This window comes from Eptatretus burgeri, chromosome 13 (genome assembly GCF_056783735.1).
Source record: "Eptatretus burgeri isolate ZD-2024b chromosome 13, Ebu_testis_v1, whole genome shotgun sequence".
Classification (NCBI taxonomy): Eukaryota; Metazoa; Chordata; class Myxini; order Myxiniformes; family Myxinidae; genus Eptatretus; species Eptatretus burgeri.
Window position 1 is genome coordinate 71294498 of NC_140973.1, and position 24467 is coordinate 71318964.

A 24467-nucleotide genomic window follows, 5' to 3' on the forward strand; every position below is an offset into this window, starting at 1 on the left:
TCGAGCTTCTTCGACAAACTAACTCCAATAAGCGACAGCACGTATCCCGTTTCCTTATTTTAATGTCCATAACATTGTGTTGTGACCTTTAAAGGTTATGCAAAGGTCAAATTTTGAAAGTTGTTGAACGAAACCGGGTTTTCGACATTTTGCAGCTGTTGATTGAAGGCCACAATAATTAATTATGATGTGGTCAAAAATTATCACATTGTCTAATCCTTGACTTCTGAAACGATCTACACCGTCAAATACCGCTTGTGAACAATCGTCGTCTTCAGACTTGTTCTTGAACTCTTTTAATATACAGGTTTTATTGTACAGTACTTACAATAATTAATGTCATTGTATCTGTATGTGTTCCATCATTCTTCTGAGTCAGTGTTTCCGCATACCATAGCGGGCGAGGGGGCGAGGGCAGAGGGGAAGGGACGGAGGGAAATGCGAGAAATTTATCAGGGGTAAAGTAACTTTCGGGCTACCATATATATATATATATATATATATATATATATATATATATATATATATATATATATATATATATATATATACTGTGTATATATATGTATATATATATATGTATATACTGTGTATATATATGTATATACTGTGTATATATATATATACTGTGTATATATATATATATATATATATATATATATATATATATATATATATATATATATATATATATATATATATATATATATATATATATATATATATACTGTGTATATATATATATATATATATATATATATATATATATATATATATATATATATGTATGTATTATTAATATTATATATACTAGTGCGTGCCAGCCAGTATGTGCAGCTTCGTTCCTTCGCTCTCGTAAACGACGACTGGATTGGGGCATTTTTTCAATTAGATCGGACCAACCGTATCATAAATGCCCTCTCTTGAATTGTGATGCTCCCTCTCTCTCTCTCCCCTCTCTCTCGCCCCCTCTCTCTCCCCCCTTTCTCGCCCCTCCTCTCTCCTCCCTCTCTTGAATTGTGATGCCTTCTCTCTCTTGCCCCCTCTCTCGCCCCTCTCTCTCGCTCCCTCTCTCTCGCCCCCTCTTTCTCGCCCCCTCTCTCGCCCCCTCTCTCGCCCCCCTCTCTCGCCTCCCTCTCTCGCCCCCCTCTCTCGCCCCCTCTCTCGCCCCCTCTCTCGCCCCCTCTCTCGTCCCCTCTCTCGCCCCTCTCTCGCCCCTCTCTCGCCCTCCTCTCTCGCCCCCTCTCTCGCCCCCTCTCTCGCCCCCTCTCTCGCCCCTCTCTCGCCCCCTCTCTCGCCCCCCTCTCTCGCCCTCCCTCTCTCACCCTCCCTCTCTCGCCCCCTCTCTCGCCCCTCTCTCGCCCCCTCTCTCGCCCCTCTCTCGCCCCTCTCTCGCCCCTCTCCCCTCTCTCGCCCTCCTCTCTCGCCCTCCTCTCTCGCCCTCCTCTCTCGCCCTCCTCTCTCGCCCTCCTCTCTCGCCCTCCTCTCTCGCCCTCCTCTCTCGCCCTCCTCTCTCGCCCTCCACTCTCTCGCCCCTCCTCTCTCACCCCTCTCTCTGTAAATGTATTCACAAATGTCTACCAAGCACAACAATTAATTCAAACCTTGGGGAAAGAACAGCTTTCAAACCCTTGGGAAACAGCTGTTTCCCTTGGGAAAATTCAAACCTTGGGATTAATGAATAATTTGAACAATTGATTTAAACCTTGGGAAAAAACAGCTTTCAAACCTTGGGAAACACTTGGGAAACAGCTGAAACGGATGAAGAACGATATCAAACTTTGAAAAGGCACATACTCAGGTCCCCAGCGTCGATTGTGATGCCATACCAAACGAAGAAGAAGAAGAAGAATAATTGTGACGTCAATCGTGCAAAAAAACAAACAAAAATAATTGGTTGACATAAATGGCCGTAACTTGGGAACTGTAATGTCCGGAGGGCAGCGGGACTCGGATAGTCGTGAGGATTGTCGAACTCTGTTTATTGCCCGTCCGGATGCACACTACTACAGACTACACAACGCCTCAGGCGGCGCGAACACCTATATCCCTTGCAGGCACGTGACCCCCAAAACCACTTCTCCATGCCTCCACAACGCTCCCTGCATTGCCCTGCCCCTGCAGGCCAGTACACCACACTCCTCCCTCCTAAAACTATGATTATAAAATGACCATCATAATAATAAGCATAATCGGCACAGAATACCATGACATAAAAGCAAAGAGGTACAAAAACGATAATAATCAAAAGGCATAGGCACCACCACACAGAAAACAACCAGAGCCCAAAATGGCATTAATCAGGCAGCCGTGCACCAAAACCCAGACGAGACGGCACAAAAGGAACCGTGCTTCATCTGCTACCCGCAACCCTAATACTGTTGGTGTCATCCGGCCCATAACTCAGCCCTCTACCCCATCACACCATCTAACGTGTCGATGTGAGCGAGGTGAACTTCAAAGCAATGGACAGGTGCCCAAAAACTGAGTTGCACGATGAACTCACAAAAACCCTGACCGCGTTAAAGATAGCAAGAAGCAAGCTGGGAAGCACAGCATCACCACGCAACAGAAGCGTCCCCAGGCGGCTCATGCTTACACGCCCTCCGGCGAGGTTGCGATGACCTCCCGAGCAAACCTCCCCCGGCACCATCAAATGCCCCCGGTCGACAAGGCGGCACATCTCCCCCAGACAGAACCGAATCAGATAAACATTCCGAGCCTGGAAGCCCCGTGGCACCAGCGAGGCCGACCTTGGCGAGACCAGAGGTTTGTGCTGCATGGCGCCAAGCCCGTCTGACCTTGACCATCTCAGGGATGGGCGGTGACGCTGAACAGCGCCGTCGGCTGGGCGCACCATCAATCCCAAAACAAACCCACGCATCACAACCAGCCAAGATCTCAACGCACGTCCGAACGGCCTTGGCGAGGACAGAGGTTCGCGCCCCAGGGCGCCAGGCACGTCTGACCTTGGCGAAACCAGGGGTGGGGGTAACGCTGAACAGCGAACCAGCCCCGGCTCTGAGCCGACCTCTGAGCCGCACACCAAAACCGCGCATCCAACCCAACCCAGAAAACCATGCACGTCCACACGGACGGTCAGAACAGCCTGGAGACATATCAGTGTCATACAACAACAAAACATTGTCTGCTCCAATGCAACCTTCCCCTCACGTACAGCGCATCCTCCCAGCATAATCCCCACACATGACAGGGTAGCGAACCGTGGGCTGCCCTCGCAGCTGGAGATCGGCAAGACCTCTATTCGCCACGATCGCCCCCAAGCTCTTCACATCACATCGATCATATCGGACACCCCATCGATTGATCCCAGCCAAACATATTATGCTCACACGCCAACTGTCGGCATTTATTTTAACAACGCTAAATTGGATCACTCGAGCAACGAAAATCAAATCCGCAACAATCAGCAACCCATGAATCACATCGCGTGTCCGTCTCTCGGTTGTCGTCGCGACGTTGCGATGACCTGCTTGTCGTCGATGGTCGCGGTCCGCGAACTTCTCTAACGCGACTGGCTCGCTCCAATCCCCTGCTGAAATCACCTGAACGACGGGTGCGCACCGTACCACGAGCGTAGCGGGAGCGCGAGAGCCCGTCACCGCTGGCACGGCTCCCGTTGCTCCAGACCCGCATATCGTCGTCGCCGAAGGCAATGAACGGCAGCCCACGTTGCATCGTCGTGGCTCCTGCAGCCAGAACCTCGCCCTCGGGTCTCGAAGGAGGCACAGGTGCACCTGGAGGTACGAACTCCGAAACAGGAACCGCGAGCCCCTCCCCTCGCACCACGAACCGCGGGAGCGCAACCCGCTGACCCTGATGGGCGACCAAGATGTGTGCCCTGCCAACCGCCGGTTGCGCTTCACCAGTATACGTGTGCAATGCGAGGGTAGCACGAGCGGACTCAACTCGACACACGATCAGTGCCCCGATCATCTCGACCTCCACTGGCATTGGTCCTGTCACCTTTGGACCAATTGAAAACAGGTTCAACATTGGCAGCATCAGTGCCCCGATCATCTCGACCTCCACTGTCATTGATCTTGTCACATTCGGACCAAGTGAAAACAGGTTCAATATCGGCAGCATCTCCTGCTCCGGGTCGCCGGGATCGCTAGGCCCAGGCTGCAAGACTCGACCCGGGGCGTAAAAGTGTACGCCATGCACAAAACACCGTACCGGCAGTCGGTCTCGACCCGGGACGTAGGGGTCGCTTCGCACACCGCCATCCATGACCGTTATGATGGGCACTGACTCTCGGCACACACACCGTAGACGTCCCCGAGTGCTCAGACCGCCGTCCGACTGACTGCATTGCAACGCCCGGTCACGACCCGCGCCGAAGATTGTGCGTGCGGCTGTGCGCGCCTGGAACATCGCGCTGACCCCCAGATCATCTGCTGCGCACCGACCATCGAGACCCCGGACATTCCTCAGAGCTTGTGCGACAGCCGACGCCGCGTCTGAGCTGAACTTCATATCCTCGTCCTTTAGCCGTGGCATCGCAGAAACCATTCCCGAGGCTTGCAAAGCAGAAATAAAACGAACTCCGAGCGCGGCCGTCGTCCACTCAACGTGACTCGCAGGCGCCGGCGGGACGTCAGGCTGCAGGACTCGACGCGCACCGAAGCCGTGCGCGCGAAACTCGCGATGCGCTTCCCCTGGGACCCTCGCCCGGTGTTGAACTCGAACCGCGTGAGTTGCGCTGAGTTACTCGCTGCAACGATCCAATCGCCCTGGCCAAAGACTCCAAATCAATACCGACTCAACCCAGGCACTTTGCACACGCCGATCCGAAACAGACTCGTCGCCACTGTAATGTCTGGAGGGCAGCGGGACTCGGATAGTCGTGAGGATTGTCGAACACTGTTTATTGCCCGTCCGGATGCACACTACTACAGACTACACAATGCCTCAGGCGGCGCGAACACCTATATCCCTTGCAGGCACGCGACTCCCCAAAACCACTCCTCCACGCCTCCACAACGCTCCCCGCATTGCCCTGCCCCCGCAGGCCAGTACACCACAGGAACCGCTTATCCGATTAATATCAAACCTTGAAAAGGCACATCCGCGGGTCCCCAGCAATATTCCTGGCAAGTTTCAATCAGATCGGACCGTCAATCGTGCAAAAATAAATAAATAAATAAATAAATAAATAAACATTAATTGTGACGTCATTCGTGATGTCATAGCACCGTGTCTTGTCATTGGTTGACAGATAAATGGCCGTAACTTGGGAACCGCTTATCCGATTAATATCAAACCTCGAACAGGCACATCCGCGGGTCCCCGGCAATATTCCTGGCAAGTTTCAATCAGATCGGACCGTCGGTTGTTGAGAAACGGCGGTCGCAGACAGACAGACAGACAGACAGACAGACACACACACAGAGATTGCTGGAATTAAATATATATCTTCTTCTTCTTCTTTCGGCTGCTCCCGTTCGGGGTCGCCACAGCGGATCATCCGTATGATCCGCATAGTGATTTGGCACATGTTTTACGCCGGATGCCCTTCCTGACGCAACCCTGGTCGCCTCTTACGACACAGGGATATGGTACACCTATTTTAACCGGGGTATACACCGGCCCAGTACACTGGTACTCATTTCACCGACCTCGGAAGGATGACAGGCTGAGTCAACCCCCTGGTGTATTAATTCAGTGGCCCAACGGGGCTTGAACTCAGGACCTTTTGGATCCCAAGCCGCTGCCCTTACCACTGCGCCAACACCAGGCTTTGGAATTAAATATATATATATATATATATATATATATATATATATATATATATATATATATATATATATATATATATATATATATATATATATATATATATATATATATATATATATATATATATATAATTTTCCATCGGTGGATGAGTTTCTCGACATTGGAAAGAAGTCATTTGTTTGGCTCTGAACACCAATGGCTTCTCGTATACCTCCAAATCGCTTTCCACTTCCAACTCATTAGCAGGCTTCATTTGTGGTAACAGACGCATGAAAACCAATCTTTTGGATCAGCCTTGCACAAAACACGAAGTTCTGAGGAACACTCTGCTCCGAGAGCCTGCTGCTGAGGTGTCACCACCTGGGGAACCTGTTGAGCTGCTGCCTGGTCATTGAAGTTCGGTTATTAGTATCCTACAGGTTTCACCGGAGGGGACTATAGGTTTGCTATCCCTCTGTCTGTCCGACCACTTGTGGTTTTTCAGATTTTTTTTTTCTCCCAATATCTTTTAACATATCCAAATGAAACTTGGTACATGGCTTCATTATGATAAGTTAGAGAACAAGTTGGAGTTTCAGGGCGTTTCATCAATATTTCAGTTTTATGTCCTTTTTAAACATATAATCTCTATTATAATACCAAGCTTGCACACTAAAAACTCGGCTCACCATCACACAATTCCTACGAAATTGCTGTGGCACTTAGCGGACGTGCCGACAATGTTTGGGAAGTCTTGACATTCCATAGTACCACTTGCATTTTGCACAATGCGTATTTTTGTAATTCCCCGTGTACGGTCTGTCGTCTGCTCCCAGCTATGTTGTACTGCTATCCCGTGCATGTGCACGGGTATCGCTAGTATCACATATTATACATAGGTCAGTGTTCAGCTGCCCTGACTCCACCCGACTGCGTTACACCCATTGGTTGGACATCTGGCATGACTCCACTCAAATAAAATTATGCTCCGCCATTGCATGAAGCAGCACAAATCGCTAGGCCTTGCTGCTTTCGGCCTGGGTATTTGTCCATGGCCCATTGCAATTTAAACGATCCCAGGTATATAACCACAGTGTATTATATATGCACATCAGTCATACGCATGTTTGTACATGTGGTTATTTTTATTATGAAATGGGCAAGGCCAAGAAATGAATGAAACACGATGGGTTATAAAGGTTCTTATTTATTTATTTATTGGAAACTATGTGGAGGCTCATGGAAGAGCTAACACACAAAATGTTCAACAATGGGAGCAGGACACGAGAGGCGGGAGAGGGAAGGACAAAACAGTGGGGAACAGAGACATGAGGAGATCTGTGGAAGGGAGAGGGATGGGGTGGGGTACACAGGGTAAACAAGATGGACACGACAGGGACTTTCAGGAAGGAATGTAGGGAATTTGGAGGAGGTGGGTTTGGGGTGGATTATTGGGGGTAGAAAAGATCGAGGATTTGGATGGGGGAGGATAAGAGATGATAATAAACAGCTGTTTTGAAGGCCTGGATGGAAAAATGGGATTGAAGAGAGTGAGGGAGTTTATTCCAAAGGCAGGAGAAAAGAGGAATGAAAGAATGAAGGTGATCAGTGATTCATGATTTTGGTGGTTTCACCAGTAGGGGGTTGTTGGCCGACCTTGAGTGCCCTGTAGAAATATGGGGGGGGGGGACATATCACAGACAGAGCAGGGGGTCGAGACCAGAGAGGAGACTGTAGAAGACAGACCACCGACCACCCTGTGGTGAGATAGTGAGAGGCCCGAAGACTCAGCCTCATCGCAGGAGATGTCAATGATCCGACATGATATGTCGAGGGAGATGGCTCTGATTTCACGTCTGTCATTGAGTCCCTGTTGGTGCAGAGTTCTGCAGATGTTCCCAATTGGAGAGATGATGGATAAAGTGTAAGCCGAAGTAGTCCGTTCATGGTTTGTGAGATAAAATTGTTGCCAACTGGCTGTTTGTAAAAACTGATTCACGTATGACATTTCTGAGCTCCGACTCTGGGTACGAGCCTGCAACGTCTTTTTTTTTGTTTTTGTTTTTTTCCACTCTTCAGCAAGCTTTGTTGTTGTTGTTGTTGTTGTTGATGACGTCATTGTTTACCCCCTCTTTTGCAGCCAAAAACCGCAGCATTGCCATTCCAGTGGACCTGGAGAACCAGATTTCTGAGATCTTCCAACGTCATCAGCAACTGTTGGTGCAGCGGACTGCAATCAACTGGCGCAATAACGCACTTGGCAATGCCCGCAAAGACGCCTGTGCATATTTGGGCCGTGATTACAGACACCTCGTCGACCGTCTTCAGGTTTGAGGACAATAATTGGTGTTTTCGTTTGACGAACTTCATATTGTTTGTCATTATCCCCAAATTTTGGAAAAAAAAAATGGGGGAATATTGCAATCGGCTCTGTTTGTCTGTCTGTCCTCTCTGTGTATGTCTGTGTGTCTATCTGTCCGTCCGTCATGTTATCTCTTAAGCGATTGGGCAGAAATTCACCAAACATGGTCATTATGATCACCACATGGCACGATGGTGCAAGAGCAGTATCATTTTTGACCCCATCCCCCCTGAGTGGGGTCAAGAAGTCAAATACCAAAAAATGTAATTTTGGGCACATTTTTCAAAGAAACTTTGTATGTGCAATCAATATTGGGGGACACATGAAATATGTAACGATTTTGGGGGGATTTGACCCCCAGTTCATTCCCCAGGGGGGTGGAAACTTAGGGTCAGAATTGTCAAAACGGAGAAAAAAAATTTAACTCCAAAATTTGATATTGTCAATTCTGGTGGAACGTTTGGTGGGAAGCGTGGGCATTTGCGATGTCACGCCAACGACTTTGCTCTCGTTTAATAATCTTGTTTGAACTTTGTCCATAATTGTTAAAAGCGGTGTTATGTGGTTTCTCCAGGAGATTGTGGTGAAGTTGGAGGGAAGCATGCATTCTCTGATCCTGGCCGAGAACTCTGTTTTGGTGAATGTCCTCCATCAGCCAGAGCTTCTTTTCCCTGAGACCACGGAGGCCTGGAAACTCGTCAGCAATGGGGGATTTATTTCCAGGTGAGGTTGACAGTTTGTGAAGATTTTCGTTGTTGGTGGGAACGTTCTGAATACCATAGTTTTACATGAGCTTTCCCCATGGAGATCAACGATAAATTGCAACTTGGATGAACTAGCAGTACGAATGGTCCGAAGTGGGTTTTGGTGCACGTTATGGCTTGATCGAGGCCCCAGTGAAGACATTTACGGCTTCCTCCGTATAAACTCCTGGGAAGTTCACAAAGGTGCTTTTGCTGCTGAATTGATACATTTTCTTCCATATGCAGATTCATTGGAAATTTTTTTTATACAATGGGGAGATATTGTCACCTTTTCAAAATTTAAGTTTAATTTTCCTTTAAAGGAAGAAAAGAAAAAGTTGAGGGTGTGTGTGTGTGTGTGTGTTTGGGGTGGGGGTTCAGAGTAGGAGAGGGGTAGAAAGACTGAGATCTTCCCAACACTGACTGTGCCTTGGTGGGCCTCTCTCTCTCCTTCCTTTTTTTATTTATTAATTTTTTTTCCAGGCTCATTACACACACAATGCACCTGCACAAACAGAACGAGGAGCTTTGCCTGAAGATTTTGCAGACTCTGAGGGATATGATTTCCAGTGAGCCTGCCCTTGATGACAAAGTAAGATGCATATCCAATCGAGTTGTTAATGATGTAGTTGCTACCGATCTCTCTTCTAAAATGTGTTGATGTACACTCATGTATAGATACTGTTCTCCTTGCCAATCCCTATTGTGAAATCCTCACCAGGGTTTGTGGTTTTAAGAGGTTGGAGATGGGATTCTCCGTCATTATTCGTATTACTGCTATAACACATCCCCTCATTCTTTAAGATCATGGAGTCGTCGTCGAGCCTGTAATTTGAGTTCCAACACATCCCGCATTCCCATCAGATTTGAACAATGGACTTGTCACTCCACAAAACGATTTCCTTATTTTGATGCTACAGGATATCTGTTCATTGCTCAACAATGCAATACTGTGCATCGATTCTGCTGAAAGACTTGTGTGTTCTTCACCATTGAGAGATGGGGCCAAAAACTATGTAGAGCACGATATTGCAAAAAGTTGTGGACGAGATGCCAAAACTTGGTGGATTAGTTGGTTATGTGACGAGAACAAGCCAAATCGATTTTGGTTCAGGTCCGGATCCAGATCCAGCCTATCAGTAGGATACAAAACGTGAACTGTTCAGCCTGATGGAGGTGTGCGCTCTACCGAGTGCTGTTCTCGTTAGCCCGTCCCCCACGCAGCAGGAGACTGGGTTTTTCAATCACTTCTGTGTTTGTGTGTCTGTCTGTTTGTCCCATAACTTTTTTTTTAATCCATTTGAGCTTTTGCCATCAAATTTTCAACAAATCTTTATTATGAGATTACGAAGACGACAAATTAAGAATTTGGTCAAAAGGTCAAGGTTGCATAAAATCATCCATTTTCACCCGATTGACCTGAAATTTCAAGCATTATCAATATTGGGTCACTGAATTGGTTCACCACTCCAAAGCTAGAAGCCGATTGTTATTTTAAATCAAAGTTCAAGGTTGCAATAAAATTGTCAATTTTCACCCGATTGACCTGAAATTTCAAGCATTATCAATATTGGGTCACTGAATTGGTTCACCACTCCAAAGCTAGAAGCCGATTGTTATTTTAAATCAAAGTTCAAGGTTGCAATAAAATTGTCAATTTTCATCCGATTGAGTTGAAATTAAAAAAAAAAAAATGCATATTGCATCGTTGAATTGGTTAACCAACAATCGGAACGATCACTTTTGCTGTTTTAACATGTCAATGGTTTCCATGACAACAAGCTCGTTAGGTTTGCACGCCATGCGCAGATGCCGGTTCATTTATTTTGTACTCTTTATTTAGCTGTTTTCTTCATGTTTAGCATAAGGAAGAAGAAGACCGAATCCAAAGTGGACTTGGACAGGCTTTGCATTTTCAGATGTTTTCTAGTTCTCTTTTGTTTTGTTTTTTTGAAGTTTGAATTGCTTCCTTTGGTACCCTCCAACTTGACCACAAGCTTTGTAATTAAACACGCTTCTCCTTCTAGTACCTCGTCAAAATGACAAATCTATTCGGATACATTTTGTGCCAGCATGGATCCATCCATACATTGGGGGGACCCTGCTCTGTGCAGAGCGTTGGTGCTGCCTAAGCAGTCTCCTTGGCTCGTGGGTACAATCCTGGATGGGTCACTACTCCGACACAGGATACCAGCATGCTGACACTCATTTTTCCGACCCCCGAAGGATGACGAGCAGAGTCAACCCCACCTGGTATTAATTCAACAGCCAAGGGGGATTTGAACTCAGGATCCTAGGATCCCAAGCCACTACCTGAACTATTATGCCAACACCAGGCATACTTGTACCAAGTTTGATTTAAATCCCTTCAGCTGTTCTCAAATATCTCATTTTTACCTGACATGACCTTTGACCTTTGACCTCTTGGCTCCATAATCAAATCAATTTATATATGCGTCATGATACATCCTTGTACCACGTTTGACGAGGAACCCTTCAGCCGTTCTCAAGTTATCCCGGGAAAGAAAACCTATCACGGACTCTGACCTTTGACCTTCGACACCACCTTCTAATCAGTTCATCTCTGCATCATTCTGTATACTTATGCCAAATTGGTCAAAAATCTCATCACTGTTTCACAAGTTAGCACAGTGACATAATTTTTACCAAACATGACCTCTGACCCTTGACTTTCGACCTGTTGACCCCAAAATCCATTCAGATCATCATTATGTATATTCGTACCAAGTTTGAACAAACTCCTCTAAACGGTTCGTTAAAACAAGGAAGGTGGTTTCCTATTTATTTGAATGTACCTCTCCTGACACCTCGTCAAAATGACAAATTTATTTGGATAAATTTTGTGCCAGCATCGATCCATCCATCCATCCAATGGAACCATACTCTGTACAGAGCGTTGGTGGATGGGTCGCCACTCCGACACAGGATACCAGCAAGCTGGCACTCATTTTGCTGACCTCGGAAGGATGACAAGCAGTCATCCCCACGTGGTATTAATTCAACAGCCAAGGGGGATTTGAACTCAGGATCCTTGGATCCCAAGCTCACCACCCTCACCATTAAGCCAACACCAGGCATAGCATGTATCAGATGGTATTTAACGGCAAAAGGGCTGCCATCGAATTACATTTGATTACCGTGTCATGAAAATGTCTAACGCGATCTTTTGCATGACACACTTGCTTTGACAGGGACAAGGCCTCTACAGCAACTTGCTCTGCATTTACTATGGAGAGAACAAGAACACAGCAGGAAGTGGAATCCAAGGTTGGTTTGCAAACCAAAGCACGAGGTGGTGGAACCATATTGTTGCACTTTTTCATTATGCACCTTGTTGTTGTTGATCTGTTGCTTCATATAGTGTTAACCTTGTCGTGTTACATGAACAATTCTGTCGGGTTTCTAAAGGTGATAAAATGGAGGAACAATTGGCTGCACTTTTAATATATGAACCCTTGTCCAATTTTCCTGATTGCCAAACGTGTAATGTTTATGATCCAATAACAAGGATAATGTGCAAGATTTTTAAATATCCCCTTTAAAATGTTTGAGTATATTTAATTATAACTTCCCAACTCGTATGTCTACAAATGGTGCATCCTCTCTCATGGACCTGATAGTGACAATCTCCAGCAACTTCCTTTTGCGCGTGCGCATGTGCGTGCACGCAGATCACCATTAAGTATTAAAAATAATTAAAATATGTGACTGGTGGTTTACAAATGGTTAGTGCTTAAGAGCTAACTAAGCACCTTGAAAAAGGACAAAGTAGGTGTTGAACCATCGGTGTGTATGCCAGGTTGTACAAGGTCATTACTCGCAAATCAGTTGAAACAGGCTGACATCCAGATTCACCTGGATGAGCGTGGAGCATCACACCTTGTTGTTGACCTTATTACGAGCACCAAGAGTGACCGAGTTTTCAAGGAAAGCATCTTGCTGGGAATAGCCCTCCTCAAGGGTGGCAACACACCTATACAGGTGAGCAAGACTTGCATTGATAGTTCGACTTGAAGGTGTATTTCTCAGGTCATTTTTGCAGCTCTCTCTCTCTCTCTCTCTCTCTCTCTCTCTCTCTCTCTCTCTCTCTCTCTCTCTCTCTCTCTCTCTCTCTCTCTCTCTCTCTCTCTCTCTCTCTCTCTCTGTCTCTGTCTCTCTCTCTGTCTCTGTCTCTGTCTCTGTCTCTGTCTCTGTCTCTGTCTCTGTCTCTGTCTCTGTCTCTGTCTCTGTCTCTGTCTCTGTCTCTGTCTCTCTCTCTCTCTCTCTCTCTCTCTCTCTCTCTCTCTCTCTCTCTCTCTCTCTCTCTCTCTCTCTCTCTCTCTCTCTCTCTCTCTCTCTCTCTAACTCACTCACTCACTCACTCACTCACTCACTCACTCACTCACTCACTCACTCACTCACTCACACACTTACTTTGTCCGGCAGCTATCGTTCTATCATCTCCTGTCTGAGGACCATCGTGCAGAGTCTTGCTTCCAGCGGCTGCACCAGCAGATAGCTGCTGCTGAGCAAGAGCTAAAATCTGGTGCTGCCATGGGATTGATCACACCAGATTCAGACCTGCCTTCAACTCGTGAGGACGAGAATGCTTGCTTACTGCGACAGGCACAACAACGCAAGCAAAGTGAGATTCAACTTCCGTCGTAGCGGTTGCTTTGCGACCAGATGCACATACTCTGGCCTCTTATAATCCCAACCTTAACGCAAAGATTTTTAGTGACTCTGATCTCACCCTGGATGTACAGCTTCCCAATCACACCAAACTATGTGCCACGTTACAGTACCTCATTGCTAATGTGGTTGAGTAGCAATTTGATGTCTGTGTCTCTGTCTGTCTGTCTGTCTGTTCAACTGTGATACATTCAGTTATTACTTATCCAATCTATACCAAGCTTGACAGGAGGACTAAGGGTCACATGATGGAGGTTCGAGCAACTTTATTTTCCACTGCCACCCCCGCCCTCCCGTCAATACCTCGGCTGTGTCTAAAGCATCATTTTTCACACACCATAGTGTGACAAAATGTACAATGAAGGAAAAAGGACTGAGAGCATATGACCCCCCCACCCCATCCCCCTGGTGGCTCCAGTAGGGAGTGTGTGTTTCTAGTAATAATAAATGCTTTAAAAGTGTTGTCTGGGTCGTTCCATGCTCAATTGGTTTACTTTTCACCTTTTGTCTTGATCTCCACCAGAGTCGAGCCGCGCATCAGCCTTAACGAGTCTCTTGCGGCAACAACTGGAGGAGGCTGGGTTAGCAGCTCGAGCTGCTTTCTCTCGGATGGAGGGCGACGATATTGTTATTCACGATTTACCACTGAGTGAGTCGGTGGATGGACGAGCACGAGCAACTTGGGAGACGGGAAGACTCATCCAACATGTGCTTCGGTTCCTGCAGCTGTTGTGTGAGAACCACAATCTGGAGCTGCAGGTGAGTGGGGCCGAGTACCATGCGGCATCGCTCGCTTCACTTATTTGTTATGGTTTGTCATTTTTCTCATACAACGATGGTAATGCTTGGGGTTTATTATTTTGCCATGAGCCAGACGTCTCCTTTTTTTATTTCTTTTTTTTTTATGGCACAAGACAGTTGTAATATAGGGCTGACATGATGGCTGAGAGGTTCGCACATTTGCCTCTCAGCTTTCTTGCCTGGGTTTGAATCCCGACCCAGCTATAAACTGTCATCCCGGTGTTTCACAGGCAGGGTGGTTGAACAATGTCTTTGCTGTCCCTCCGATGGACTTTAAACGAGCATCGTTTCTGCCAACATTCGTTGGTGGATGTTAAAGATCCCACGATGTCCTTCGCGAAGAGCAAGCGAGCTCTCGCTGGCACCCGAAACAAATTCCCGATTCCTGCCATAACGAGCAGAGGTCATTGCATCAGCAGCACAGCTGCACCCTCAGCCAAAGATGCCACCCCGCAGCTTTGTGTTGCATATGAACAAAGAAGCCATCATCATATAAGACCATTTTATGCATGATACAAGTTGTGGTAGCTCCTCCGTACGTTTTGCACCTTGCAGACCACAGTTGTCCTTCGCATCAACGTAGTTGAGTTCTTTATTTTCAACTGGTGTGGTTGAGTGGAAAATTTGAATGCAATGCACTAGCTGTCACGTGGCACACATTTGATAGTTGCCTGAATCAAAGGATACTTAAAAGTATTACAATATTACAGATTATGTAAACTTGTTGTAATTAGCCGACTATTTTTTTCCAACAGAACTTTCTGCGCTGCCAAAATAACAAGACAAATTACAATCTGGTGTGTGAAACGCTTCAATTCCTCGATTGCATCTGTGGATCCACCACAGGCCGTTTGGGTCTGCTTGGGCTCTACATAAATCAGTACAACGTTGACCTGATCAATCAGACACTGGAGAGCCTAACTGAGTACTGCCAAGGTCCCTGCCATGCCAACCAGGTCTGTTTGAAGCTCCAGCACAAGGAGGATAAGATGAAGGTGTTAAATGTGCTCGTAAATCGTGAATATTTGTGAATGACCCGTTCAGTTGTGCAGTTGACCACCCACCCCATCAATTAACATTGCTTAGATTTTCCCTGCAACTATTACTTTCTCAATCGGCAACCGCTGTTTGTTTCCCCATGTTGCAGAGCTGCATTGCGAGCCACGAGTCCAATGGAATTGACACCATCATCGCGCTAATCCTCAACGATATCAACCCGCTTTCTAAGACTCAATCAGACCATGTTCTGCAGCTCAAGGCATTGTTGAACTTTGTTAATACAAGCTGTTGAATTGTTTGTTGGTTCCATCTGAGAACATAGCTCATGACGATGTTTATTTATCCATTGTTGAAGTCACATCTTCAGAGGTCATTAATGTCCTTGTCCTTTGTTATATGGACAATTTCTTTCATAAGCCTTCAATGCAAACATAAGGGCTGACAGGATGGCCAGGAGGTATGCGCACTCGCCTCTAGGCTGTCCAGCCTGGGTTCAAATCCCGACTCGGCTATAAACTGTCATCCCAGTGTTTCACAGGCAGGGTGATTCAACAATGCGTGTGCCGTCCCTCGGATGGACGTTAAACGGCGCCCCGTCTGCCGGCATTTGTTGGGGTATGTTAAAGATCCTATGGTGTCCTTCGTGAAGAGTCGGCGAGCTATCGCCAGCACCATGAACAAATTAAAAATTATTTCCCTAACCAGAAGAGGGCATTGCATCAGCAGCACAGTCACATCCTCAACTAATGATGCTACCCCACAGTCTGGTGCTGCATATGAACGAAGAATAGAAGGAATCCAAACATGGTTTGTCATATTGTTTTTATTCCTGGGACTCAAATATTTAAAGATGAAGAAGTTTCAGGATCTAATGACCATTCTATGTTTGTAAGTTCATAACACTGTGTTGGGATTTCTAAGCAGGATGTTTGGACATCCATGTGCTCATATGAGTGAAGCTTGTTGTTCACGTTTCAGAACAATGCCTCCAAACTTCTCTTGGCAATCATGGAGAGCAGGCATGACAGTGAGAATGCCGAAAGGATCCTTTTCAACATGCGGCCCAAAGAACTGGTATTGTGTTCGATCTGAGCCTTGGGTGCAGAGTTCCTTTCATTTCATTCTGCAGACCAGTATTGTGTGTCCCGACAAGCTACAAGCGTTTATTGTGTTTGTGTTACAGGTGGATGTAATACGAAAAGCTTACTACCAAGCAGATGATCTGCATGTGGGTGACAGTGGAGATGGAGCTGTGTTGCCTCGTGAAGTCGGTCACAACATCTATATCCTCGCACACCAGGTGGGACATGTCTGTCCTGTCAACCTTCAACAATCATTTGTTTCGCTCTTCATGAAACTGAGTGGTGCTTGCAAGCGGACGATGCAGAAAGGACAAATGAATGATTTGGTCGCCGTCATCCCTGTCTGTGCACTTGGCATACGACTATCACTAATTTAATAGCCCATTTATTCCCACCTCCTTGTGGGGTCTGCCAGGGTACGTTTTGGCCCAAGTCATTCACGAACTGGCCAACCTGGCTTGACGTTTGACTGAAGGTGATTTCGGCACAAATTTGCAATTTCTTAAAGGTGCTGGCGATAACTCGCCGTCGCTTTATGAAAAATGCTCCACAACATGCGTGCACCCAACTACCCATTGTTCCTCCCCACATCCCTTATTTGTCCAAGCCTACCTCTATTTTTTGTCCTTCAACCCTGCCTTTGGTGTCCCCCCACCACCCCTCTCTCGTGAAGCATTCGTTCTTAAAATCTTTTAACACTAGTGCGGGCACGTAGGTGCGTGCCAGTATGTTCAGCTTCGTGCCTGCAGTATCAGGTCCCCAGCATCAATTGTGACGTCATATCAAACGAAGAAGAAGAATTGTGACGCCCCTCTCTCTCTCGCCCCCTCCTCTGTCCTCCCTCCTCTCTCGTCCCACCTCTCTCGCCCCCCACTCTCTCCCTCCCCTCTCTTGCCCCCTCTCCCCCCTCCTCTGTCCCCCTTCCTCTCTCTCGCCCCCTCTCTCCCCCCTCCTCTCTCCCCCCTCCTCTGTCCCCTCCTCTCTCCCTCCCCTCTCTTGCCCCCCTCTCCCCCTTCCTCTGTCCCCCTTCCTCTCTCTCGCCCCCTCTCTCCCCCTCCTCTCTCCCCCTCCTCTGTCCCCTCCTCTCTCCCTCCCCTCTCTTGCCCCCTCTCCCCCTCCTCTATCCCCCTCCTCTCTCTCGCCCCTCTCTCCCCCCTCCTCTCTCCCCCTCCTCTCTCCCCCTCCCCCTCCTCTCTCCCCCTCCTCTGTCCCCTCCTCTGTCCCCCTCCTCTCTCCCTCCCTCTCTTGTCCCCCCTCAACCCCTCTCTCGCCCTTCTCTCTCGCCCCTCTCTCCCCCCTCCTCTCTCGTCCCTCTCTCTGTAAATGTATTCACAAATGTCTACCAAGCACAACGATTAATTCCAACCTTGGGAAAAAAACAGCTTTCAAACCCTTGGGAAACAGCTGTTTCCCTCAGGAAAATTCAAACCTTGGGATTAATTAATAATTTGAATAATAATCAAACCTTGGGAGTTTGGCACATACCCAGAGAAAGGCACATACCCAGGTCCCCAGTGTCGATTGTGACGTCATACCAAACCAAGAAGAATTGTGACGTCAATCCTTCAAAAAAATAATAATAATAATTAAATAAACATGAATTGTGATGTCATTCGTGATGTCATAGCACCATGTCCTGTCATTGGTTCACAGATACATGGCCGTAACTTGGGAACCGCTCGTCCGATTGATATCAAACCTTGAAAAGGCACATCCGTGGGGCCCCGGCAATATTCCTGGCAAGTTTCAATCCGATTGGACCGGTGGTTGTCTGGTTATTAATAATTTGGGAAAAAATGGCATGATAAGGTGAGAAGGTGGAACGACACCTTCGGCTGCCATATATACACCTTTTAAATACTGAAAAAGAAATAAAATGGCCGTAACTTTGGAACCGCTCGTCCGATCGATCTCAAACCTCGAAAAGGCACATCCGTGGGTCCCCGTCAATATTCCTGGCAAGTTTCAATGAGATCGGACCGGCGGTCGTCGAGAAACGGCGGTCGCAGACAGACAAACAGACAGACAGACAGACAGACACACACAGAGATTGCTGCAATTATAGATAGATATGGGTTTTATTGTGCAGTACTGTACGTACAGTAATTAATCAGTCATTGTTTCTATGCACCCCATCATTCTCCTTGAACCACTGAATTTGTGGAAGGTGGAAGGGAAGGGAGGGAGTTGCGAGTAAGTAAGCATGGGTAAAGCGACTTTCAAGCCACCCTATACTGTTCCTTTTGTTCTGTTGTGTCCTTATCCAGTCTATGTTCTAGCTCTTCCACAAAACTTGACCTTGTGTATTTAAAAAAAAAAAGATGCTTTGCGATCCTTTACGTACACCAACTAATAATCGCAGTTCAGACACCCAGGTTAAAAGCTATCCGAACGACGGCACACTGTGTATTGTGATGCCCTGCCTGCAAAACACCAATCCAACGGTTTAAAATTAGGACGAGATTCAAACTCGGACAAGCTGGCTCATATGCAAGTACGCCACTTCTGCACTTTCCTGTTGGACATCCTGCACCTCCAGTTACACATGTGCACACATCTATATTTTTGGGATAAGACCTATATTTGATGGAATACCATTGTATAATGGTTGTGTAAATAAGTTGGTCTTGCTCTATCCACCTCTGGATGTGTTTTAGCTTTCACAGCACAACAAGGAGCTTCAGCAAATATTTCGTGGTGAAAGCGAAGACGACCCACTGGAGTATTATGCAGCCAACACTGCACAGATCGAGGTAGGATTTGAACCCCTCATGGCCTCTTCACGGAACCTGTGGCCGAATACAATGGCTTTTATGAGTCCACCTCTGGGAACCGGTGCTATGAATGCAACATGATGTGCAATGCAACCAGCGTTTGATGTCGACCTTCTCGAAGAAGAAAACCCGTCGCTTAAATCTCACTGTAATTGATTGCTTTTGAACTCGAGCATTATTTATGTATTTGCAATATTCATTTTGTTCGAATGCATCATATATCTTAGTTTATACTCTTGTAATTCAGGAGCAAAAGGAAACGATTGATGATGTATTTTGAAAGGCTGTGCAGGAAATCCAACACAATTATCATAATTGTGACAATGTAATGCAAATTGGTGGAAGTGAATTTGTTGCTGAAGTAGTTTATGTTAGGGGTGGGGGTTAAGATGGTGATATTCTGACCTTCACCACCGGTCATAGGGCAATGTGTCCATGGACTATGCTGTTATTTCCGTGGCACACAGATTGTGCGACCAGACCGGACGATGGAGCAGATCGTTTTCCCGGTGTCTTCTATTTGCCATTACCTTACAAGTGAGTCGAAAGCACGGGTTTACACCAGCACTGAGCTCGACGAGCAGGGAAGCAAGATCAATGGCTTCTTCCAGGCATGGCAAGCACTCTATCGAGAAATGGAGTGGCAACGGCAGCTACAGGGTTAGTGTTTTTCAACGCTGATGGGGTGCTGCACATGCATGGGTCGGGGGAGTTTGGGATATAAAGGAAGATGTTGCTTGAGGGTTGGGGGTGATGGGATTTTGGTTTGCAGGTGGCTTTCGTTCAACCAGACAGTAAGTAATAATAATATAATAGTGTATTTGGCATGGAATTGCCAAATACAACTACAAGTTCCCATGCAAGGAACTTCAATGCAGGAACAAGGAAGCAGCACGTACTGTACCATTTTTTTAAGTCTTTGGTATGACTCACCGGGATTTGAACCGCTGTCCTCCCAGACTCGGAGGATGCTCTGACCATTATCTCACCAAATCTGTTTGAAGTTCCTATCCAGAGTTAGTTTTTCCAAGACATTTTCTTTGTTAATTGGAGGTGTTGTCTTTACATTTCAATGGATGTGAGAAATCTGTTCTTAATTGAAGCTGATGCCATATGTCAGTATACACCTGGGGTTTCCTTCCTTTTAGTGTATGCATGTTGCTCATGGTGCCGAATCCAGCTCGTTCTCCAACGACTGCAACCCAAGGTTTGCGCTTCATGAGTATGAACAATCGAACTGGTCGGCTACCAATCGAATGGATCTTTGTCAGTTGGGGTCTCTGACTTCTGAGTGACATTACAGTGACCCCATCAACAGCATAACGTTTTTGAAACGTGTATTTCAAATAAACATATACAAAGTCAAATGAGGAAGTTCACCGTTACATACAATGTCAAACTCAGATTCCTACGTTGAGTTGTTTCTGCCCAGTGTCCCTGTCCTGCCGGCTCAACTCGTGCGTGTTCACCTCATCCACCGGAGCTGTCGAACGATCGATTCCGGTCGTGTCGTTCTCACTCGATGTCCTTGCAGCATCCGTCGAGGCTGTCCAACGTTCGATTCGCATCACGTTGTTCTCTCTCGTGCGCTGGCAATTTCAGGATGATTGGAAGAGCTCAAGGGACTACTTTCACGATACACAATCTTGATGAGTTTTAATCAACCTGATTATAATCAGCTCCACACGTTAACCACCACTCTGGACATTAACACCTCGTTCACTTATCTGAGTTAAATCGAGCACTGGGACGATCGATACACACGTCTCGTCACATGTCTACCGTCTCTCTCTCTAATTGCCTCATGCAGATTTATATAGTAACACAGAACAATCCCGTGCCTTCCAGAAAATGTAATTCTTGTCCATACTGGAAGTTTCGTCTTTGAACAATCCAGCATTTTCATTAATCTCACCAGGCAGTTTACAGTGCAATATTGCCATCGACAGTCAAAATTATCTCATTACATCAAGCTGTTTGTATTACAATTCACCGATGTGTGCTACAACAAACTTACAACATGTATCCATCAATTTTAATCCTTCATTTATAGGCATTTACTAATGCTTATCCACAAATACCACAACCAATGCTTTTGCATAACACCGTATTTTGCATAAAAAGTGGCAAAAGCAAAATGAGACCATATTGGCATTCGGTAGAGCGCATACCTCCGCCAAGCTGAACAGTTGACGTTTTGTATCCCACTGATGGGCCGGATCTGCATTTGGACCTTAACCAAAATCTAATTGGCTCATGCTTGTCACCTACCCGACTCATCCACCAAGTTTTGTCATCCGTCCACAACATTTCAAGATTTCGTTTTTGGCCGTATGATTTTAAGCTCTATCTGTCAATCGTGAAGAATCACTTTAAAATTATATTTGAAAAAGTCCAAAAGCCCATGTTAAAAAATATCAGGATTATGGATTGTAGGTGACACAAGGTAGTGGTGAACAGCCATCTTGAATCACTGGAGAGAAGAAAAAGATTGAAGAGGCTGAGGAAGTTTGTTCCACAACTGAGAAAAGAGTGCCAATCGAGTGGAGGTGAGTAGTGAGCCTGGATTTTGGGAGTTTCACAAATTACAAAAATATAAATGTTCTTTAAAAATACACCTCACAAGAAATTTTGGAAGGTGGAGGTGGGAGCGGAGGGTGGGGAGTTGTAAGTGCGACGGTTAGTTTGTCTCCTTGAACTTTGGGTCCAGCCATAAATGAATTTTGGTCTGTTGTGTTTGGCGGTAAAACACCATTTATGATTGGTGTCCCAACAGTTTCATGAATATTGTGGTTTGTCTGTGCTACTTTGATTGTTTGAGAAGTCTCTAACGTTTCCAACAAGCCATTTTTACATGTCATTCGGGTTGCTTTGTCGTTCTTTACACACAGCAAGACATCAGTTGAATCCCAATTTCCTTCCTGTTAAAACTCAACCACCAAGTCAACTGATGGCACACCTGCTCACTATGTGTTTCGGCAAGGAATGAAACTTTGTTCTCATTCTCTGTGGAATGAATAAACTTGTCATTTTACTCTGACAGATAAGAAATGGCTCTATCAGTGTGCCAAAAACATGACTCTTTGGAGCAGCATCTCATTTCATCTGGCAGTTCTCATCAACATCCTCGTGGCCTTTTTCTACCCCTTGGACACAGCCTCGTTCTGTAAGGTTCTCAATGTTGTGTTACTTCTTCATTTATCATTCCTGATTCTTTGCTTTTGTTACATCTGTTCTTCATTGGGATGCTAACTCATCCATTCTGTATTCTGTCCACATAATCCTTTTCAATATCCCAAGGCACATTACAGCTTTCCATCAGGTCTTTTTCAGAAACTTTCCCTTCCTTATTATCAAGAAGTCAGTTGACGTCTTATGTCGGGATGGCCTGGACACTCCATTAGCTCAATGAAATATAAATCCTCAAAAAAAATCGACTAACATAAAACTTATAAACCTATAAATTACCTTCCAGTCATTTATGGAGAATTACCATCCAATATCACTCATTAAACTTTGGGACATCATCGCTGAACTAGAAAAACGAGACCAAAAATGCCCATTTTTCCTTCTCATTTTGTAGATATCTCAATATTATTACAAAAAAAAAAAAAATTATTATTATTATTGTTATAATTACAAAAACCTCAATAGTATTATTCCTTTTTGACAGACTAATTCAAAATTGGTTTAAGCTGTGAACTTTGTTTAAACACAAATCTACTGCATTTTACAGTGGAAAGGTGCAAACTAATCAAAATTTTAATAGCTTGAAAGGATTCCATGAAAAGTATGCAAAACTGCATTCCTTTGCAAAGGCATGAGAATTGAACAGAAGGGTGGGGAGGACTATGACTGTCAATCAGCCTGATGGGGGTGGGGCTGCCAGACACATTCGCTCAAGGGCCAATCAGACCTACGTGGGTTAACAGTGGAATATTATCAGGAAATCTAGACTTTCTATACTATGTATTCTAAGTCACTCCCGGGAGGTCGATCGGCTGTGTCCGTGCCACTGCCCTGTTCATGCAGGGCAGACATAACACCAAAAGACAACAACAACAACAACACACTTATATTTATATAAAGTACGAACTGTTTAGAATGTTAGATCATCTGTAAAGTATGTACAATATCAATACAATTTGAGCATGTCTGCAAAGTTTGTACTAGAACAATGTTAAATCAGTAGTATAACATAGTCAACAAGAAAAAAGACAAAGTATCAAAGCCTCCGTTGTTTTAGTAATTTTGCTGTGTGGCGTTAAAGGTCGAGCCCATATTTATGTACAACAAAAATGGCCGCCAGTCTACCAGCCGGCCATCTTTGATGGGATCGCAAAATAAAGTGAGGTATACTTGTATGCCATCATGTACTGTGCTTGTGCCAAGTTTGAACAAAATCAGCCTATGCATGTCTGAGAAATGGTTGGGGACACAATTAAGTAACAAAATGGCCACAAGTCGGCCATCTTGGATCTGATCTCGAAAAAAAATGATGTGCATATGTAAGCCATCATTCGTTATCTTTGTGCCAAGTTTGAATAACATCGGTAAATGCATGTCCGAGAAATGGTTGAGGACGTGTTCAACATCGAGTTTGTTTTTACAACTAAAATGGCCGCCAGTCGGCCATCATGGAGCTGATGTCGAAAAAAAAAAATGACGTGCTCATGTAATCCACCATTCATTATCTGTGCCAAGTTTGAACAAAATCGGTAAATGCATGACTGAGAAATGGTTGAGGACGTGTGCGACACCGTGGTTAACAACTAAAATAGCCGCCAGTCGGCCATCTTTGATTCCATCACGAAACAAAATGATGTGCATACGTATACCATCATATATTGTCTTTTTGTGCCAAGCACAAATAAAAATCGGTCCATACATCTCCAACATATGGTTGTGGACGCACACACACACGGACACGATAATCGAGAGAAAATCCATAAGTCCCTGTTTCAGACCAAGTCCAACAGGGGCGAATGAAGGCGCTCTTGTCACATACATACTCTTGGCAAAACACTTTAGAACCAGAAATTATCGCGACATCAATGTAGTCACTGAGCTTCAGAAAAGATTGTACTCCACTTCAAATTCCCCTTCCGTACCCATATCGATCCAACTGAGAGGGAGGGAAGGTGTGTGTGTGTGTGTGTGTGTGTGTGTGTGTGTGTGTGTGTGTGTGTGTGTGTGTGTGTGTGTGTGTGTGTGTGTGTGTGTGTGTGTGTGTGTGTGTGTGTGTGTGTGTGTGTGTGTGTAACTTTTGACG

At 45.6% G+C, this 24467-nt stretch overlaps 1 protein-coding gene across 10 annotated transcripts in view; it reads left to right on the forward strand.

Moving 5' to 3' along the window:
- Positions 1-24467, forward strand: part of LOC147014744 (inositol 1,4,5-trisphosphate-gated calcium channel ITPR1-like) — a 213003-nt gene that overhangs the window by 168733 nt on the left and 19803 nt on the right. For 9 of the 10 annotated variants that reach the window (XM_085852937.1, XM_085852943.1, XM_085852938.1 and 6 more), the window contains 14 exons: positions 7883-8070; positions 8679-8827; positions 9331-9439; positions 12060-12135; positions 12668-12849; positions 13294-13492; positions 14063-14298; positions 15096-15296; positions 15488-15598; positions 16318-16413; positions 16523-16639; positions 19079-19174; positions 19663-19855; positions 22239-22361. In XM_085852937.1, coding sequence (XP_085709063.1) covers positions 7883-8070; positions 8679-8827; positions 9331-9439; positions 12060-12135; positions 12668-12849; positions 13294-13492; positions 14063-14298; positions 15096-15296; positions 15488-15598; positions 16318-16413; positions 16523-16639; positions 19079-19174; positions 19663-19855; positions 22239-22361 — 2076 coding nt within the window. The remainder of the gene's footprint in view (positions 1-7882; positions 8071-8678; positions 8828-9330; positions 9440-12059; positions 12136-12667; positions 12850-13293; positions 13493-14062; positions 14299-15095; positions 15297-15487; positions 15599-16317; positions 16414-16522; positions 16640-19078; positions 19175-19662; positions 19856-22238; positions 22362-24467) is intronic. The other variant, XM_085852944.1, reaches the window with a different exon arrangement.